The sequence below is a fragment of the Nyctereutes procyonoides genome, unplaced genomic scaffold, assembly GCF_905146905.1.
Source record: "Nyctereutes procyonoides isolate TBG_1078 unplaced genomic scaffold, NYPRO_anot_genome, whole genome shotgun sequence".
NCBI classification, from domain to species: domain Eukaryota; kingdom Metazoa; phylum Chordata; class Mammalia; order Carnivora; family Canidae; genus Nyctereutes; species Nyctereutes procyonoides.
Window position 1 is genome coordinate 62,902,706 of NW_026575052.1, and position 17,178 is coordinate 62,919,883.

Sequence of the window (17,178 nt, forward strand, 5' to 3'; positions counted from 1 at the left end):
CCTCTGGGAGCTGGCGTGATCTTCAGCCCCGCTCCGCCTGCTTGCTAGTAGACACATGAGTAAACTCTTTCTACCTAAGGGCATAGTTGGGTTCTTGGAATAAGTGACACATTGGTAACCGGGTGCCGAGAGAAGTCGGGTCTGAGCTCTTTGTCACACAAGTGCTAACGAATAGAAAATGAGCCACGACAGTTAAACACTCGAATGGATCGCGATGTGCTTTTTCCCTTGGTTTCCCATAAAAAATAAAATCAAACACCTTGTGCAAAACAATAGGACACGCTTTTACTGCTTATTTTAATGAGAGAGAAGCGCTTTTGGCAATCCCCACCTTCCGTTTCCTACGGATCCCACAGGGCGAGCAGCTGAGCGCGGTGGGCATGGACACGGCCCCCGCGGACCGGGTGGCCGGCTCCTCCCGCAGGCCTGTCCTCCACGTCCGCACCTGGGGCCCCACGTCAGCCACGCCCGTGGACTCCCTCGACTGGCCCATCATACTGGGTTAGTTTTCCAGGCTCTGGCCTGAGAGAGAAGGTGGACCGTTAAGGGAGAGGGAGGAGGAGGGGAAACAATTTACAAATGGTTGACTTTCACTTGTGATGAGTAGTAGCGGTTGAGACTTTAAAAGATTTCATTGCAGAACGAATGTCTTCCTCTTGGCCCCTCGTATTTTTTTGTTTATTTTTAATTTTTTTTTTAATCTTTGGCAGCATAGAACTGATTGTGATCCTCGGATGCATCTCTGACACGGTAAGCTTCCTTTCTCCTTCTCCCCCTCCCCCGACAGCCACTCCCTCAGGGAATATTTCAAGTGTCAACTGCGTGTTCCCCACGCGGCGCATGCGCGAGGCGTCCTCTTCACCAGGTGCCTGGTGGGCCTGCGGGTGGCAGGCTGACCACCGCTTCGTCATCCTTCTGGATCACCCTGTACGGAAGTCCTCTTTCCTGTTCTCATGCCACTTGTCCACAGGAATTGGACGGCAGCTCCCTTCCCTGATGGTTCCCGGCCTGGGGGCTGTCACGGCAGGGGGAGGCCACCAAGGTGCCGTTGAGGATTGGTGCCTGGCTCTCCGTGGGTGGGAGCGCCAGGGGACACACAGTGGGACCGGAACCCTCCAGAATGTCTCCTCAGTCAGGTTTTTGAGGGTGAAAGGGACGCGGAGACGGGAGAAAGAAAGTGCTGAGGGCCAAAGCTGGTGCAGGGTGACAGTGCGTCTGGGTAAGGCAAATGAGAGGCAGTGAGGTGATCTCTGAATGGCGTTGAGGCGGTCAGGTCGAGGCCGGCTGGCTCACACGAGGGTCCCGGGCTTGGCTTTCTCCTGCCCGTACCACTGGACGTCGGCTAGTTCTGGATAGAGGGAGGCATCCAGGAAACAGCTGTCAGTGCAGCTCCTGCGGGGAACCAAGGGGAGGAGCTGGTTAGTGGAGGGGAGGCCAGGCGTCGGCCGAGGGCGGGACGGGCGCCTTTGCTGCCCAGGCCCGGGGCAGGGTGGTTGTCCTGTCCAGGGGGAGGCTGGCCCGCACCCGGGAAATCTAGGCCCCGGGAGGGCCCCATACTCTGGGCCCCGGGGAGGAGGGTGGCGGCGGCCCAGGTGCTTCCACGGCTGCTCTTTACAGAGACAGTGGCCCGGTCGGCCTCCAGGAGACCCCAGGCATCGCCCCCTTCCCCTGCGTGTTCTCTCTTAGAAGCACGTTCCAAATGTCACTTGAAACAGAGATGGTACTTTGAGGGGCGTTTAAAATTTGAGTCAGTGCTATTTATTTTAAATAACATGCGTTGTTTTCTGATCATAAAAGTGGATAGCGGGGTGCCAGCCCAGTGGCTCAGTCGGTGGAGCGTCCGCCTACGGCCCAGGGCGGGATCCCGGGCCCTGGGGTCAGCCCCACATCGGGCTCCCTGCTTGGCGGGAGCCTGCCCCTCCTCGGCCTGCCGCTTGTGCGCGCGCTCTCTGGGGGCTCTCCCCAAATCTTTACATTTTTGAACTAGAATGAAAACAAGAGACTTCTGAACATCCCTCAGGCACGCCTCACCATGGAGGCTGGGGAGAGGGAAAGCGGTGAGGACACAGACGTGCCGAAGCCAATAAGCACTACTAGGAACAGCAGCCCCTTTCTGAGCCCTGCCTGGCTGTTCCAGGCTAAAAGCAAAGGTGAGACTTCACCCCCATGGCCACAGGAAGGGGGTGGCATTCACCCGGCAGGTGTCAGGAGGCGGGCTGAGGAGATGAAGGCCCCCCCGCCGCCCCCCGCGCGCGCCTGGTGGCTGCCCTGGTGCTGGCTGGCTCCTGTCTGGGCTCTGGGCCCAAGCAGCAGGTGCAGCCTGGAGCGCCTGTGTCCCTAGCATAACTCCTCGTACCCTCTGCGCGCTGATCTGGCCTGATTCCTACCGGGATGAAACCGGGATGAAACCGGGGGCCCTGAGCCTCCTGGGGTTGAAGTGACACTGCCCTGAATGACAGGGCCTGTGCCTCGGGGTTGGCAGGTCTGTGTGTCTTTAATGCCCCAGAGCCGATGCCGCCTCGGGGTAGAGACGCCAACCCACAGGGGACATATGCTGTATTTTGAGGGACAGTCCTGCCCTAACTCCCCGCGGTCCTGGTGGTGCCCTCTGCCCCCCCGGGTGAACAGGTGACCCAGAGGGCCACTTAGAATCCTCAGGTCACAGTCCCTGGTTCACCCAACAGCAGAGGCCCAAGCAGCCTTCCCCCAAGGAGGATGTGTTACTTCCCGAGACTGTAGTTAGCAGAAGCAGGAAGCAGGGACAGACGAGAGACAACTAGCAAGCTCTGGCTGCGCTTCTGCCCCAACCACGAGACAGGCTCCATGCAGCAAAACTCATTCGTTTCTAAAAGAACAGCTGGATCCAAACTGTGTTTCTGGAAGTCGGAATAAATTAGGGTTACCTGCTCAGATGGCTAGCGCAGCTGTGGAGAGGACATTTAAGATTGTCATTCACCCAAGTTCCAAATAGCCTTCCCCCTCTTTTTTTCCTCCTGGTAGGAATGACCTCCTTGACATTCACACTTTAAAGAAATGGCCCACAGGATAGTTCCTGGAGGAGACCCACGGAGCATTTCCGTCTCAGACACACGGAAAGAAGGCAAGTTTCTCCAGGAAGGATTTGGTTTCCTAAATCCAGAGTTTTAAAAAATACAAAGCCTTTTGAGGTGAATAGGGGAGGTTTGGGCATTGGAATCCTGTTAGTGTTCCGTAAAGATGGTGTTTGCAAGACAGGGTCACTAGTTTTGAGTTCCTCAAGGAATTGGGATTGCAACTGGATTGAGTAAAAAGCCAGTAAGATCTTTAAGAAACAAAATTCAGCTGAGTAAATTTTAAACAGTTTGGTGGCAGTGGTGGGGACCCTTGGGGCTCCCAAGGAGACTTCAGACAGCTTCAGGAACACAGGCAGTGGTGCCTGAGGACCCCTTGCCGTCTCGTGGTCACCCCTTCTGAGTTAAGCTTCCTGATGCAGTGTTAACAAGGCCTCAGTCCTTGCTTGTGTGCAGTCTGAGGCCAGGGCTGGTAGGGCCAGCTGCAGCCCCAGTCCCAGCCCTTGGCTGGACCCCAGCACCCATTCGTTGGGGTGTGCTGGCTGCGTCCAGAGTGCCAGGGTGGGAACTGCTGGCTGGTGCACACTTCAGGCCTTCTCTGGGCCAGTCCAAATATCGTGTCTCAGGTCACTGCAGGTGAGGTGAGGGAGTGACACATGTGTTGGTACTAGAATCTCTGGAGCCAACGCTGCACAACTGGGAGACAGAGGTCAAGCACTTAAAAAAGCCACTAGAGCCCCGGTCACCTAACCCGACCCCCGAGCTGGGGCAGGTGGCTGATGGAATGGGTCAGATGGACAGCAGGTCACCCATCAACTTCAAGGACACTTCCATGCCACGAGGTGCACATGTGAACCACCCCAAGGTCCCCTGCCCGGCGGCACGGCCCCTGAGGACCTGCGTGTGCCACCTTCCGGCTTCTTTCTCCGTAGGAGCTGCGGCCCGGGAGTGGTAGGTCCCTGCCAAGACCGCAGGATCTCGGTAAACCAAGCTGGGATCACAGCAGCCGCCGGGAAGCAAAACCCAAGCATGCGAAGTGGAGGCTGGCGCGCACGCGGCCTCGGAAGAGGAACACACCTGCCCAGGGTCCCCTCAAGCCGGGCACTGGGGCCGTGGGCATTTTGTGCTGAATAGTTCTGGTCTCTCAGGCACATGGACCAGCGCTACTGAAGACAACCTAGAATCCCAGCAGTCATTATGAGGAATGTTCCAGTTAGACAAGTTCATTCAAGTGCACGTGGATGCAAGGGCTCCCAGACGAATGGGGTGCCCATTGTAATCGGCATGCAGAAACCTCTGGAAGCCTCCAAAATTCTGAAACTGCTTCATGTAAAGACTCATTGTAAAAAAGGTAATGAAAAGTGAAAGAAGCCGTACGTAAAACAGAAGACCGTCCGCCTGCTGCTCCCCTTTAACCTCCTTTACTCGGCCGTTAATCCTCCATCTGCGCGGTCTTTCCGCTCGCAAGAGACCCTACGACCACACACAGCGTGTCCATCAGAGGAGGGTCCCCACATGGGGCCCCCGCGGGGCCGACAGGACGCTGAGGGAGTCTCTTCTGCTACCAGTTATTTCTGGAAAAAGGGGCACCTGTCGGACTCCGGCAGCGCATGGGTTATACCGTGTACTTTAAACCCGACCCGCTCCGGAGCCCATGGACGGCAATCCTGGAAAAACCGGGAGAAGCCAGCAAAGGGCGAGGATCCTTACCAGCGTCCCTCTCCCGAATCTCTGCAGCCCACCCGAGAGGAAGGTAACATCGCACATCCCTTCCTTTCCACCTCCAGATCCATGGGTTTGATCCTCTCTCTCCCGGGGACCGCCGCTGGCCTCGTCTACTGTGTCCTGAGAGCCTGGTGACCGTGACGCTGGGGGCCCCGGTGTATGGCCAGGCAGAAATGTGGCTTGAACTCCATGTGTGCCTGGGCTCCCACGGCTTATCGCCAGTCCTCAGCCTTTGCTGTTGGTCCTCCCTGGGAGTGGCTCTGGTCTTGGGAGAGTGGCATTCCTTATACCCCTTCTGAGGGCACCTCTGGAGTCCTGACGATGTTCAACACTAGCGGGAATATTTACTATTGGAGCTCAAACCTGACAAGATAGCTGAAAGGATTAAGTAGCTTTATGATCAGAAGTTGGCCACCCTGGAAACACAAGTCATCTTCAGTGCCTGACAGCAACTCTTTGGGGGGCTCTCTCCCCCAAGCTGAAATGAAACTGTGGACCCAGAGGGAAAGAAAAACATTCTGAAGCCATTTGTGGAAGGATTTACCAGAATAAGCCAGAGACTAAGCTCTAGATCTAGAACATAGGATTCTTGATTTCCATCCTAGCTGAGGATCTCTCAGATACAAAGAAACTGAAGATAATGGAGTGGGCTGCAGGGTCAGCCTGTGCGGTCACTCCGGTTGGAACCCAACTGAAGAATTAACAGTGGGGGACCCTGTCTGAGAACAAATCAAGTCTCTATCAGAACAAACGTAGCTTTAGTACCAAGTCAGAGCCACCTGTCAATCTTACCACACCCCAAACCTTCCCTAACCATCTCAGAAGGCCTGCAGGTATTTTCAAAGATCTGGATTTAAGAAACAAAGCTCTTCTATGAGATGGATGATGGAAAATTTGTACTTGCAGGAATTTCCCTTAGAAGTCATCTTCAGGGAGGTAATTCTGCCAGAAGGGGAAAAAAAAAAAAAAAAAAAAAAAGGAGGGAAGGCTATTTGGAACTTAGGTGCATGAAAAATCTTAAATGTCTTCTCCACAACTGTGTTAGCCACCTAAGCAGGTAACTTTAATTTTTTCCAGTTTCCAGAAATGTAATTTGGATCCAGCTGTTCTTTTGTAAACTAGTCAGTTTTGCACGTTCATACTGGTCTCATGACTAAAACTTAAAATGAAAGCTGTGAGATCTCTATGTCTAGGCATGCATGTTGTAAATGGTGACATTTTTCTATCTCTGGATGGTGCTGCCAAAGTTAATTTGTAAAAGTTTTAATTAATTGGCTTATTAAGTTGACTTATTAAACTGTCACAAATACAGAAGCCACATATTTGTCAAATTCATATGATCTAGGATAATCCTAAGTAAAAGCTAGTTCAAGTTTGTAGGTTTAAAGTAGGAATGCCTTTGTTATCAGCATTAAATGTAACATAGAGATACAGCTTTTAGTGATTTGAATTCATGTTATCTCTGTTACCAAACTTGTTAGCAAGGAAGGTACTTTAATGTCTTGAGAAGTTTCATGATTAGCGTAAACGTAATTAAGTGAACAAATACGTATCGGTCATGGTCTCTGTTTCTCACTGGGTAGCAGCTTTCCTTGTCAACAAACCACTGCCAGTTTTGTATCGAAAAAATTATTTGAGAACACCATCAGGGTGACCCCCCCCCCCCCAGTTTTGTGCGGTCACCTTCCTGGCCCAGTAATCCCAGAGCGCGTACAGTCCTTCCTCTGTGGCAATATGCCTTATCATCTTCACTCCCCAGGACGAGAAGAAAGGACTAATGGTGTCATTAAAATTCCATTAGGAAACTTCTGGAATTTCTCTGGACCAAGATGCTGTGACTGGTCCTTTTGCATCTAGTGTCCTATCCTTTTGAAAAGTTTGCTCCCTACAGAATGGTAACTGGCAGATCCACGCATCTGCCTCCTTCCCTGTACTCTGACTCTCCAATTGTCCAATAAGACCTATTAAAATATTGCCACTTACTCTGTTGCCAGAAATATCTGACACAAGTTCAAGAAGCTTATGCTGAACAAGAATACACCTTGGGGGGATTCTTGGGTGGCTCAGCGGTTTAGCGCCTGCCTTTAGCCCAGGGTGGGATCCTGGAGTTCCAGGATCGAGTCCCACATTGGCTCCCTGCATGGAGCCTGCTTCTCCCTCTGCCTCTCTCTCATTCCCGCTCTGTCTCTCATGAATAAATAAATAAATAAAAAACAAAACAACACACCCTGACCTCCGAGTCCCTTCATGAGCCACGTCCTGGAGAATACTCACACTGCAGGAGATATCAGGTAAAGGACTCCCTCTCCCCTAGGTTGAAAGGAGCTTGCTGCTCACCAATTCCTGCATCTGCCCCTGGATTCATCTGTCCCGATTACAGACTCACGGGACCTGAAGGGAGCTGCGAAATCACTGGTGCTCTCAAACTTAAGATCTCTGGTGCCAGCAGCCGATGCATCGGATGGAGCCTGCTCTCCCAAGATGTCGGACCAGGCCTGTATCACTGGTTCTCCTTTACCATGAAATGATGGGCAAAAATTCATCAGACTCCTCCACTTCTGTGTTTTTCTTCCTCTTGTTTGCTCTTTCCTGTTGCTCCTTGACTTGGAAAGACTGTACCCTCCCCTGTACCTCCCAGGCAATTGCCAAGGGAGATAACCTCTCAGACTGCTGGATTTGCCTTTGAAAACTGATCTGTCCATGATGATGGAGGCCCCCCACCCCCTGCCCCACGACAGTTTATATAAACTTCTTTAAAGTCAGGCTTCCCAGCACCTTGTTTTTATCTTTCTCTGATGATACCTGTATCTGGCATTAGATACAGATACGTCTGCTCACCACTGTACATTGGCATCACCATGTTCTTATGATTATCTAAATCAGATCTACCCCTGATCACAAAGAATTTTCACCAGAAGCAGCACCTGCTTTTGCAAGGAATTTAGAGCCACTCTTTATTTCAAGGTTAGGAGATTGGCTTCCTGAATGTGCCTAAAACCTAACTGACTCTGGGCTTGAACAAGCAAATGTGACAATCTATACAAACGAGTCACTGTATTAACAGTGCTGAAGAGACTGTTAGGAATGCGTGGGTGGCTAAATCAGTTAAGCATGTCCTTTGGCTCAGGTCATGATGTCCAGGTCCTGGGATGAGCCCCACGATGGGCTCCCTGCTCAGCAGGGAGTCCACTTCTCCTTCTCCCTCTGCCCCTCCTCCCTGCTCATGCACTCTCTCTCTCAAATGAATACAATCTTTAAAACCAACAGAACAATGCTGTTTTAGCAGGAGTGGTCTGTGCCCCAATAGGATTCCTCTTTGTCCGGGGTGGTCATCACTCTCCTGGACCTACGAGTGCCCAGACTGGCATACATGCAGGCAATATCTCTTCGGTTCTCTCACTGTACCCCTAACTGTCCACAGCCAAACTGAGCCACCTCACTGCTCAACTCTCCTGAATTTACACTGTCAAGTTAGAGGAAACCGGGAAGCATTCACGATCCCTATTTCCCTGGTTAGGAGTGGGTGCAAATGAGGACAGGACCCCAAACTTCGCTTTAATCCATCAAGCCACTGCCAACTCTAATGCTCAGGCCAAAGCCACCCAGCATAACTCCCTAGATTCTCTACCTAGGATTGTCTTTGATCGTCAGCCAGCCCTTCAGCCTTAGCTGAACAGGACATATGCGTCATAATCAATCAACACTCAGACTTGGATTAACACTTCTGGGGACATCGAGGTTCCCATTGGTTACAACAGTTGGACACTGGAAGTCCAATCTGACTCATCTTGACATTTTGATTCATTCAGCTGATTCCCAAAAAGATTAGGTTTATGGCTTAAATCTACGCTACAATTGGGTCTTTCTATCCTGTCATTTTGTGGTGTGATTTTTTTAATTTTGTAAAAATAACAAACTTGAGAGCATTTCAAAGCCTTGGGGAAGCAAATGTCTCACATGTATACCCTTGACAAAGTCTCCTTGCCTTGACCTGCTGCTTTGACCTAGTGTTAGAAGTTGCTCAAGTGTGGCCTTTTGCTTGCTGCTCTTCCTGAAGCAGCTCTCACCCTGAAAAAGGGGTCCATTCATGGCATGGTGAAGAAAAAGAAACAATGTGAAGAACCTTCATCAAAAGGCGAAGTCCATGCAAAAAACACTTGGCAATGTGTACTGGGTGACTGCTGGATCAAAAAGGGGAAATGTAGAACCAAACTAAGATGGAATTATGTCAAGGACAAAACGGAGACCATCAATGCAGGTTCTTATAAGGAAACATAAGCTATCCTTACACAAATGACGCTCTTCCCATAAATCAGCAAAGGAAAGCCAATTCTATCCACGCCCTTCTGAACTTCCCTGACCCCTGCCAATACGCATGGTCTGGTTTTTGACGTTGCTGCTTGTTCAAATGGGGCCAATGAGATCCACTTTCCAGTTCCCTCCTCTGGGGCACAAGACACTTGAGGATGGTCTTCCTCGGCTCCAAGGGACTTGGACTCAAGGTAAAAAAAAAGGGAAAATAATGCCTAAACAACATGGTTGATCAGCAATGCTTTCTGCAAAAGATCTTCAGCAAGGGTGGAGAATGTGAAAGGATTTCAATCTAAAATGAAACCAGAGAATAGGAAATTAAAGAATCTCATGCATGTGCCCTCAGAACTCAGAGACTGATTTTCCATAAATGCCCGACTTACAGAAGACTGAGACTTACTGCCTAACCAGCGAACATATGCTTAGGATCTCCTCCTGTCCTCCAGCCCATGAATGTGTTTACACTCTGGCTAGACTTCTCCCTCTTTGCACTCTGCAAATCCAGGTGGCCCCAAGCCCTCAGCGCCCACCTGTAGCTTGCTACAGCCTGCATTTCCCAAACTGAATTTTTCCGCCATTCCCAAATAAACTCAATTTCCGGTAATTTGAGCTTGCCTCAGTGGGCCTCCTTATTGAGGTTGTTAGACATTATTGGGAACATTCCAGTTAGACAAGTTCATTCATTTAAGTGAACCTGAAAGCAAGGTTTGCCAAATGAAACTGGATGAACTACTTTTTTTCACTGGCATGTGGAAGGCTCCAGAAGGCTTCATGATTCCAAAATAGCTTCATTAAAACAGTCACTCCAAGAGGATAATGAAAAATGAAAGAAGAGGAAGCTAAAACCAAAGATGGTAAGACTGACATGGTCTTACTACTTGCCTTTAACCTCTTTTACTCTGAGTACTTATGATCTAACTAATCCTCTGAAGTGCCTTTCCACTCTGGAGAGACCACATGGTCGTAAGCAAAAGTCTGCCCTGTTACTGGCCCCAAAGGTGGGCCTGCACAGGAGCCCTACTCATAGTTGACAGGACTCTGAGGGGTTTTCTGGTCACCTGCTACTGGTTACTCCATGAAACAGCCAACAGAAAACTACAACTGAAATTCATGGAAAGCCTTGTCCAATTCTGGAAGATACCAGGGCTATATGCTCTACTTCAAGTGCCACTTGCTTAGGAGCCTACCGGAGAGGGCCCAGGAAAAGTGGCAGAAGCTGGCAAAGGAGAGTCGGCTTCCCTGATTTCTTAGGAATTGAGTCTTTTATAAGAACAGATGTGCAGCGATTCGAGTGGAAGCAATTCAGAGCCAGCCTAGCATTTTTACCAAGCCCCAAACTCTCCCATCTATCTCAATAGGCTTAGAGTTACCGTGAAATTCTGGCCTCAGGACAATAAAACTCCGTCTTGGAGGAACTTGTGCTTCCTCTGTGCCGTCGCGATGTAAGTGTTCTGTATGGTCTTCTCTAGGAACCCAGGTTATTCTTATCAAAAGGGAAAAGGGGCAGAAAAAAAGGGAAAAGGAGCCCGGGGAGTGGGGCTGGAAAGGTTATTTTGAAACTAAGCAAATGAAAAATCTTGTCTTCACAAACATGTGAAAAGTTTAAGCCATGTCAGCCTGTCATCTTAACCTTTTGCCAAAAGCACAATTTGGATCCAACCGTTCTTTTTTAAACTGGTGGGTTTTGCATTATTTCCCGGTCTCATAGCTAAAAAATTTAAAACAAAAGCTGTAAGGTCTTTGTTTCTATGATTTTGTACGTCTGTGCATGCAAGTTACACAGGTGTGAGCTTCTCTCCTCTGGAGGTATTACCAAAATTAATTTGTCAAGAGCTCCATTTAATTGGCTTAAAGACAAACAAGGGCTATACAAATTATGTGTACTCTCAGAATAATAAAGACCCAAATTTCTTTCAAGTTCATGGGATCTAATGTAATCTTAATAAAAGCTAATTTAAGTTGGTTAGTTTAAATAAAATAGGCATGTCTTTGGAGTTAACAGCATGAAATAGAATACTTCTTTCCTTCCTAGGTTAACTAAAAGTCATATAAGCTCATGTTCTGTTACAGAATTTGTCACCACAAAGATAATCTGATATCTAATGCTCATGAGACTGAGTAATCTAAAAATTGTTAACAAGATAATTAAATAGATAAAAGTGATAAAGGTTTATAAATGAACTTTTCAATAATTGTTATGCTTATGTTAGGTCTACGTAGAAAATAGTTTCCAAAATCTTTTTGGTAAGTTGAAACCTTAAAGCTACAGTTAAAGGATGGACTTTCCAATGGTATCTAGACAATTTCCAAATAAAATAATGAATTGTTAATTACTGAACACAGATTCATCCACTTCTCACTTCCTTTTACAGAGGGCCTAAAGATATTTGGGTCTCTTAGTAAATAAGTTCTGTGCCATGAGGAAGAATATACTTCTAGAAATCATGAAGTGTCTACATAAGTTTGTCAATCCACAGAAAGTTGGTGTAAACAGTTCACAGTTGCTTTTTAGTTTTTACTAGGAATGAGGAATTCTCATCCCTATGTGTAACTAAAATTAGAAATAATAAAAGGAAACAACTGTGGATGAAGAGTAGGCAAGGGAAATAAAATGACTGGTTCTTCCAGAATGAGGGAAAATAAATAAATAAGGAACAAAATCTGAATGGATCTAAAAAAATTTAAGCGGCTTGTGGGAAAGGGATCTTGGGAAGGGAATGTGATGTGTGGTCAAGCTGGCTAAGATGGGAATGGACTTATTTAAGTTTTTAAATGAGTTTTAATATCAAAAGTACACGGGTGCAAAAACAGAATTTGGTTTTCTGTTAAAAGGACAAAGTTTTCTTGGACTTTTGGTCTGCTTTTGATAAGCAATTATGAAGGATTCTTCACCTTTTAAGTCATCTGCCTGGACAGCAAAGATTTTGTGTCTTAGCAAAATAATTTACCATGCTTCCTGTGGTCTTTATCAAGAAAACTTGATCTTCTCAATATTAATAGACCCAACTATTTGTTCACGACTATTATTCGCCTTTGTCACTCTGGTTAGGTAGATAATTCTTTCATAAGGATCCGTGATCCTGTCTTCAAACCTGTTGATGTTTTGACAACTTCCCATAACCAACAATGGTGTCTTTCTGACCTGAAAGTAACTTTGAGATTTCCCTAGACTGTCCCTGGAAAATCTCCAAGGATTTGTCTTTCACCTTATAAAAGATGTTACACTAATTAGGTTTACTTGCTATGTTAAATTACATGGGAAGCTTTGTCAAATAAGTGATAAAAACGTTCTTAGAGTATTTGTATAGATGTTATTAATATAAATGGTCTTGAAACTGTATGAAGTTTCTAGAAATCTGGTATGTCCTGGTATAATGTTATTCCTAATTCTAGTTATTATCTTTAAATATTGCGTATCATAGAAGTAACCAAATATCCTTATCAATTCCATTATAATGAATGAACTCAGACCTGAACACTTTTATGTGTTTAGTCATTTACAGCCACTTGTTTGTTTTACTCTGATGATTTTACAAAACAGACTCATGGAAAACAACCCTACCAAGAACGCTCGACCCCTGACACTACTGCCAAATCATAAGGGGTTGAGCCCTGGGTGCACATTTTATGACTGAGAAAGCTCCATCTGACTTCTGGTCCAGTGCAAAAGCAGGAGGCCTCAAAATCAAATTGCCTAGGAAGAGACACGGGGGACATCCAGGTTGACAGCTTTTTCCCAAGGTGTGGGGTTTCCATTCCTCCTTCCCTCTCTGACCATCCTTCCCTAAGTCTTACTCCGTGAAGGTCTTTGATTCTTTTGTCCACCTCTTTCCTGGCCCGAGAAGACAATGCTCCTGTAGCTCTGCCTGTCTCAGGCTTCTGCCTGACTGCCAATGCTTCAGCTTCTCTGGGCCAAACCCGGCCCCTCTGTCTCAGGTCACAGTCCCTAGTGAAGAACCCCAGTCCCAGGCAACTTTGCATCCAAGGTCTGGCCAAAGAAAGGGACGCAAGGCAAGGGTAACCATATAAAACCTCCTGTGGGATCTACAGACTGAGTTTTACTGGCCTCCAAGGCTGCCCTCCTCTGAGCCCTAAGCCCATTCAGTTGGGAATGAGAAGGAAGCATTCATAATTCAAAGTTCACCTCCCTTGCAAGATCCTACACGCCCCCCAGATAGAAGTGCAAGCGAGGCTGCACTTGGGGACCTCTCCTTCACCCTCGCAGCTGGTGCAGAATCGACTGCTAGAGCAAGAGCTGCACCTCACAAGTTCTTAGGCTCCCTGCCAAAGTCGTTCTGATGATCGGAGAGCCCTCAGTTATCTTTGAGCGGAGGCTGTGCCGCGGCCAACAGCACTTGCTGCTCTTGGACAGATGCTTCTGGGGAAGCCGAGACTCCCCTACACATGATCGGTATGCAAGCCAGCTGGCTAAGAAAGGGACTCCTTCAGTGGGGTCTTGAACATATGTCTGGGTCCTGGGGACCATGGCTCTGAAGTACTCTCTAGACAGTGGGCGTTATTCTGCTCTAATAATGACTCAGTGATGCACGTTTTCCTCTCAAAAGCTTTAAACCACCCAGCAAAGGCTCTCTCTAAGAACAGAATTTGAGAAAAGGAACAAAGAGAAAGACCAACATGAAGAATGAACCTGTGAATACCAGGCAGAGATTCAGCAAAAAAACAAAAACAAAAACAAAACCACAGGAACTGTTAAAAACCAGAAAATAGGCCTGAAATGGAGTCATTGATGCTAAGACCCATTTCACCAAACTGAGATCTGACTTAATGAGTATCAGATCTTCCAGAAATGGAGTCTTAAACCCGTCAGTCACCTGGTCAGCCCGAGTTAGGTCATGGGCCTGATAGACCCCTGTCATGCCCTAAAGAAAAGTGACTTTGTCCCTTGTTCCTGCTCCCTTCTGCCTGTAAAAGTCTCATTAGCTCCTCTGAGCTCCCTTTGACCTGCCGGATTAGATGCTGCCCAATTCATGAATTGGTGAATAAAGCCAATAGTGTCTTTCAGATTTATTTCCTCAGTTGAATTTTGTTTTTTGAACACCATCTTCCTCTGGAAGGCTAAGCCCCTGTTTTCCTAATCCTTCATCAGCCAACTCGGGTGACTTTCAACAAAAACTGTTCCAGGTCTCTCACCTAATTTGTTCAGGATCTTGGCATACCCTACTTTTTAAGGGAGAAATCTGGCTCTTTCTCTATAGCAAAATGAAGCTTTTTGCTGTTTACCGAACACCTCTGCCTGTTGCTGCATCTTTTTGCCCCTGGAATGTCCTCTCCACACCCCTACCTGCCTCCTCAACCCCACGCCAGGCCGTGGAAGCCAGTTCTAGAGGTGTCTCCCTGAAGCCAGAGTCCTCCTACTCCCCTTGGGATGCTGTAAAGTTTCAGAGTAGTTAATACAGAAGTCCTGCACTTCTTTACTCTCCTTGTATGGCTCCTGTTCAATTTTTCAAGTTGCGGATTTGAACTTGAACTCTGGTCTCAAGCATGGTTCGGGGAACATAGCCAGGGTTCCATTTTTTGGCTGAGTAAGCTTACAACTTGTTTCCACTTCTGAATGGTATCCTTATCTTTTTAGCTGACTCTTGAAATGCTATTTAAATTTCATCTGCCAGTTAGATCCTGGTCCCCAGGAGCCACAACCAGACCAGGTGTTAAGCCCACTGTAGCAGTCCTTCGCAAATTTGAAGGTGCATTTGATTCACCCAGGGATCTCATTAAAATGCAGATTCAAATTCAGGAGGCCCAGGAGTCTGGCCTTCCAACAAGCTCCCAGGCGATGATGTTTGCAAAGCTCCTGCATGGACCACACTTTGAAAAGCAGGGCATTTGGCAGAGTATACGTCTGTCCCTGCTGGATAAAATCATGGGTGATCTTCAGGGGACTAGGTCAACTCGGTGTGCTTTAGGTGCTTTGAAATGTAAACTGCAGGATGCTCTTCTTTCCATGGACTAAACCATGGTCACTAAGCCAGTGTGTACGCAGAATCTGGAAAAGGCTAAAACATACTCTGAGGTCCTTTCTGGGGAACAGCATTGGGAATATCTACCATCTGATGTAAACACATACATATAAACAGAGCTCCACAGGTATCTAGAAATAAGACATAAAAGTAACAGCTCCCACACCATTCAGAAGTTTCCTTCTGGAAATTACGAAATGGGCAGGGGGCACACATGCAGCACGTCTGAGATCACACAAACTCATGAGCAGTGAAGGGGGGAGGGCTAGGAGAACCAAACATTCCCTTACGGTACCTCTATTCATCAGTGCTTTGGTGAGTTGGAGACTCAGACCCATCCATAATGGGTGAGTTTTCTGTTGCTTCTCTGAACAAAGGAAAGCAGAAGAAGGAAGAGAAGAGAGGTCATGTTAAAGAGAGGAACTGACACAGACATGATTAGTAGCTTATTAATAACGCTGGAGAGATCAGCTGACTACACCCAGGCGTTAGTGACAGAGCGTATCAGCATGCAGAACTTTCACCCCCACGAGTGACTCAAAGGCCTCCTCAGTTCTGTGAGGCAGGCAGGCTTTGGCACTTTTTACCCATTTCTCATTTCCTAATCGCAGAGAAGAGTTACCGGTTGTTAATGATCATTCACCTCCACCTGATAAAGGTTCGCTTCGAGGACCAAAATTGTCTCCAGTTTGTTCATAAACTGTCCTGAGCCCTGACTAGCTCTGTGGTCAAACGCAGGCTTCGAGGTCAGCTCAAGGGTGTGGGCATTTGAGGCGTGTTCACCAGTTTCAGGCCTGCTGTCAGGTGGTTGGATCAGGGGAGACCGGGCACGGTCCAGAAAATGGGGACGATCCAGACAGCCTGCCACCTGAAGGTCCTTCTTTGGGTGGAATGGTTTGTCCCCTGGGGGGTGCCATCTATACAGCCGACCAGGCCTTTTCTGAGTTCTTCTCAGTGAAACTCTGGGGCCCAAGGCCTGAAGTAGCTGCCGGACCACACAATATGGAGCTGGTGTGTGGCTGCTACGTAAGGAAGGGTTAGGATGGTCTAGAATAAGGACGCGTGGGGTGGGTAGCTGCTGCCCAAAAGACAGAGCAAGGAGTGGGAGTGGACAGGAGATCCCTGCACTTGGGACTGTGGGTTCTCCTGATTCAAAGGGAGTAGGAGGCAGCTGGGGGTATTGCTCCGGCCAGTCAGACTGGGGCAGGCTGCAGAATCCCCGGAGACCTTGTTCAAACCCACCTGCCCAGCCCCACCCCCGCGTTTCTCGCGCAGTAGGTCATGGCTGGGCCCCAGAGGCTGCATTTCTAACAAGATGGTCCTGCTGGGAGCAGGGCACAGATGCTCCTGCTGCTGGTCTGGGGACAGCACTCAAAGGATCACTTGCCTGGTGGAAAAAGACAAGACTGGACGATCAGAGAACGCAGCTTCTTCCAGCTGGATTTTCTGAGCCTCCTCTACAAAACCAAAGGGTCTGTGTATTGTCCCTGCGAGGTTGCAGTGAGGAGTACGTGAACTCATCCACGTTAGAAAAAGCTCCCAGCCTCTGGGTACACAGCAAGCAGTCAATAACCATTAGCACCCCTTCACTTCCGTCAAACGCTAAGGCCCCGTTAAAGCCTGGCTTAAAATCACCACAAATGAACAAAAACCAAAAGCTCTGTCAAGCACGGGAGCCTGAAATGTGGTCAGTGGAGCCAATCCGGGTCCTGTTGTTTGGCGATGATCCCACTCACACACAGCTGTCCCATTTCCCAGACATCCCCACTGGTGCTCCAGCAAACTGGGAAGTGAGTAAAGCTGGAATAAGGGACCCCTCGCTCCTTCACCCAATGGCCACTGACGGAACGTAACATCCATTTGGAGGTGACGTCCGAGGAGCAGAGGCAGGGATCGTGAGGACAGCAGCTGTCTCTGCTGGACTCCGGGAGCCAGAACATCCTAACTGTCCACGAGATCAGAATGCTCTAGGCCTGCCGCGAAAGCTATAAAAGGACCCGAATTTTGGTTTCGTCCTTCTGCTGTGGACCACTTCCTATGGTTCTCAGAGGACCTGCACCCAATCCCCTTTGTTTGGTGAGAACAAGCAGGTGGCCAGGACAGAGACGGGCTCT

At 48.3% G+C, this 17,178-nt stretch overlaps 1 protein-coding gene across 8 annotated transcripts in view; it reads right to left on the bottom strand.

Annotated features, from left to right (window-relative positions):
* Nucleotides 1–278: 278 nt before the first annotated feature.
* FRMD4A (FERM domain containing 4A) overlaps nt 279–17,178 on the bottom strand; it is a 616,236-nt gene continuing 599,336 nt past the window's right edge. For 6 of the 8 annotated variants that reach the window (XM_055331818.1, XM_055331822.1, XM_055331820.1 and 3 more), the window contains one exon: nt 279–1,392. In XM_055331818.1, coding sequence (XP_055187793.1) covers nt 1,290–1,392 — 103 coding nt within the window. In that variant the 3' untranslated portion in view covers nt 279–1,289. Of the gene's footprint in view, nt 1,393–5,790; nt 15,432–17,178 lie in introns of those variants that run through there. The other 2 variants (XM_055331825.1, XM_055331824.1) reach the window with 1 other exon arrangement.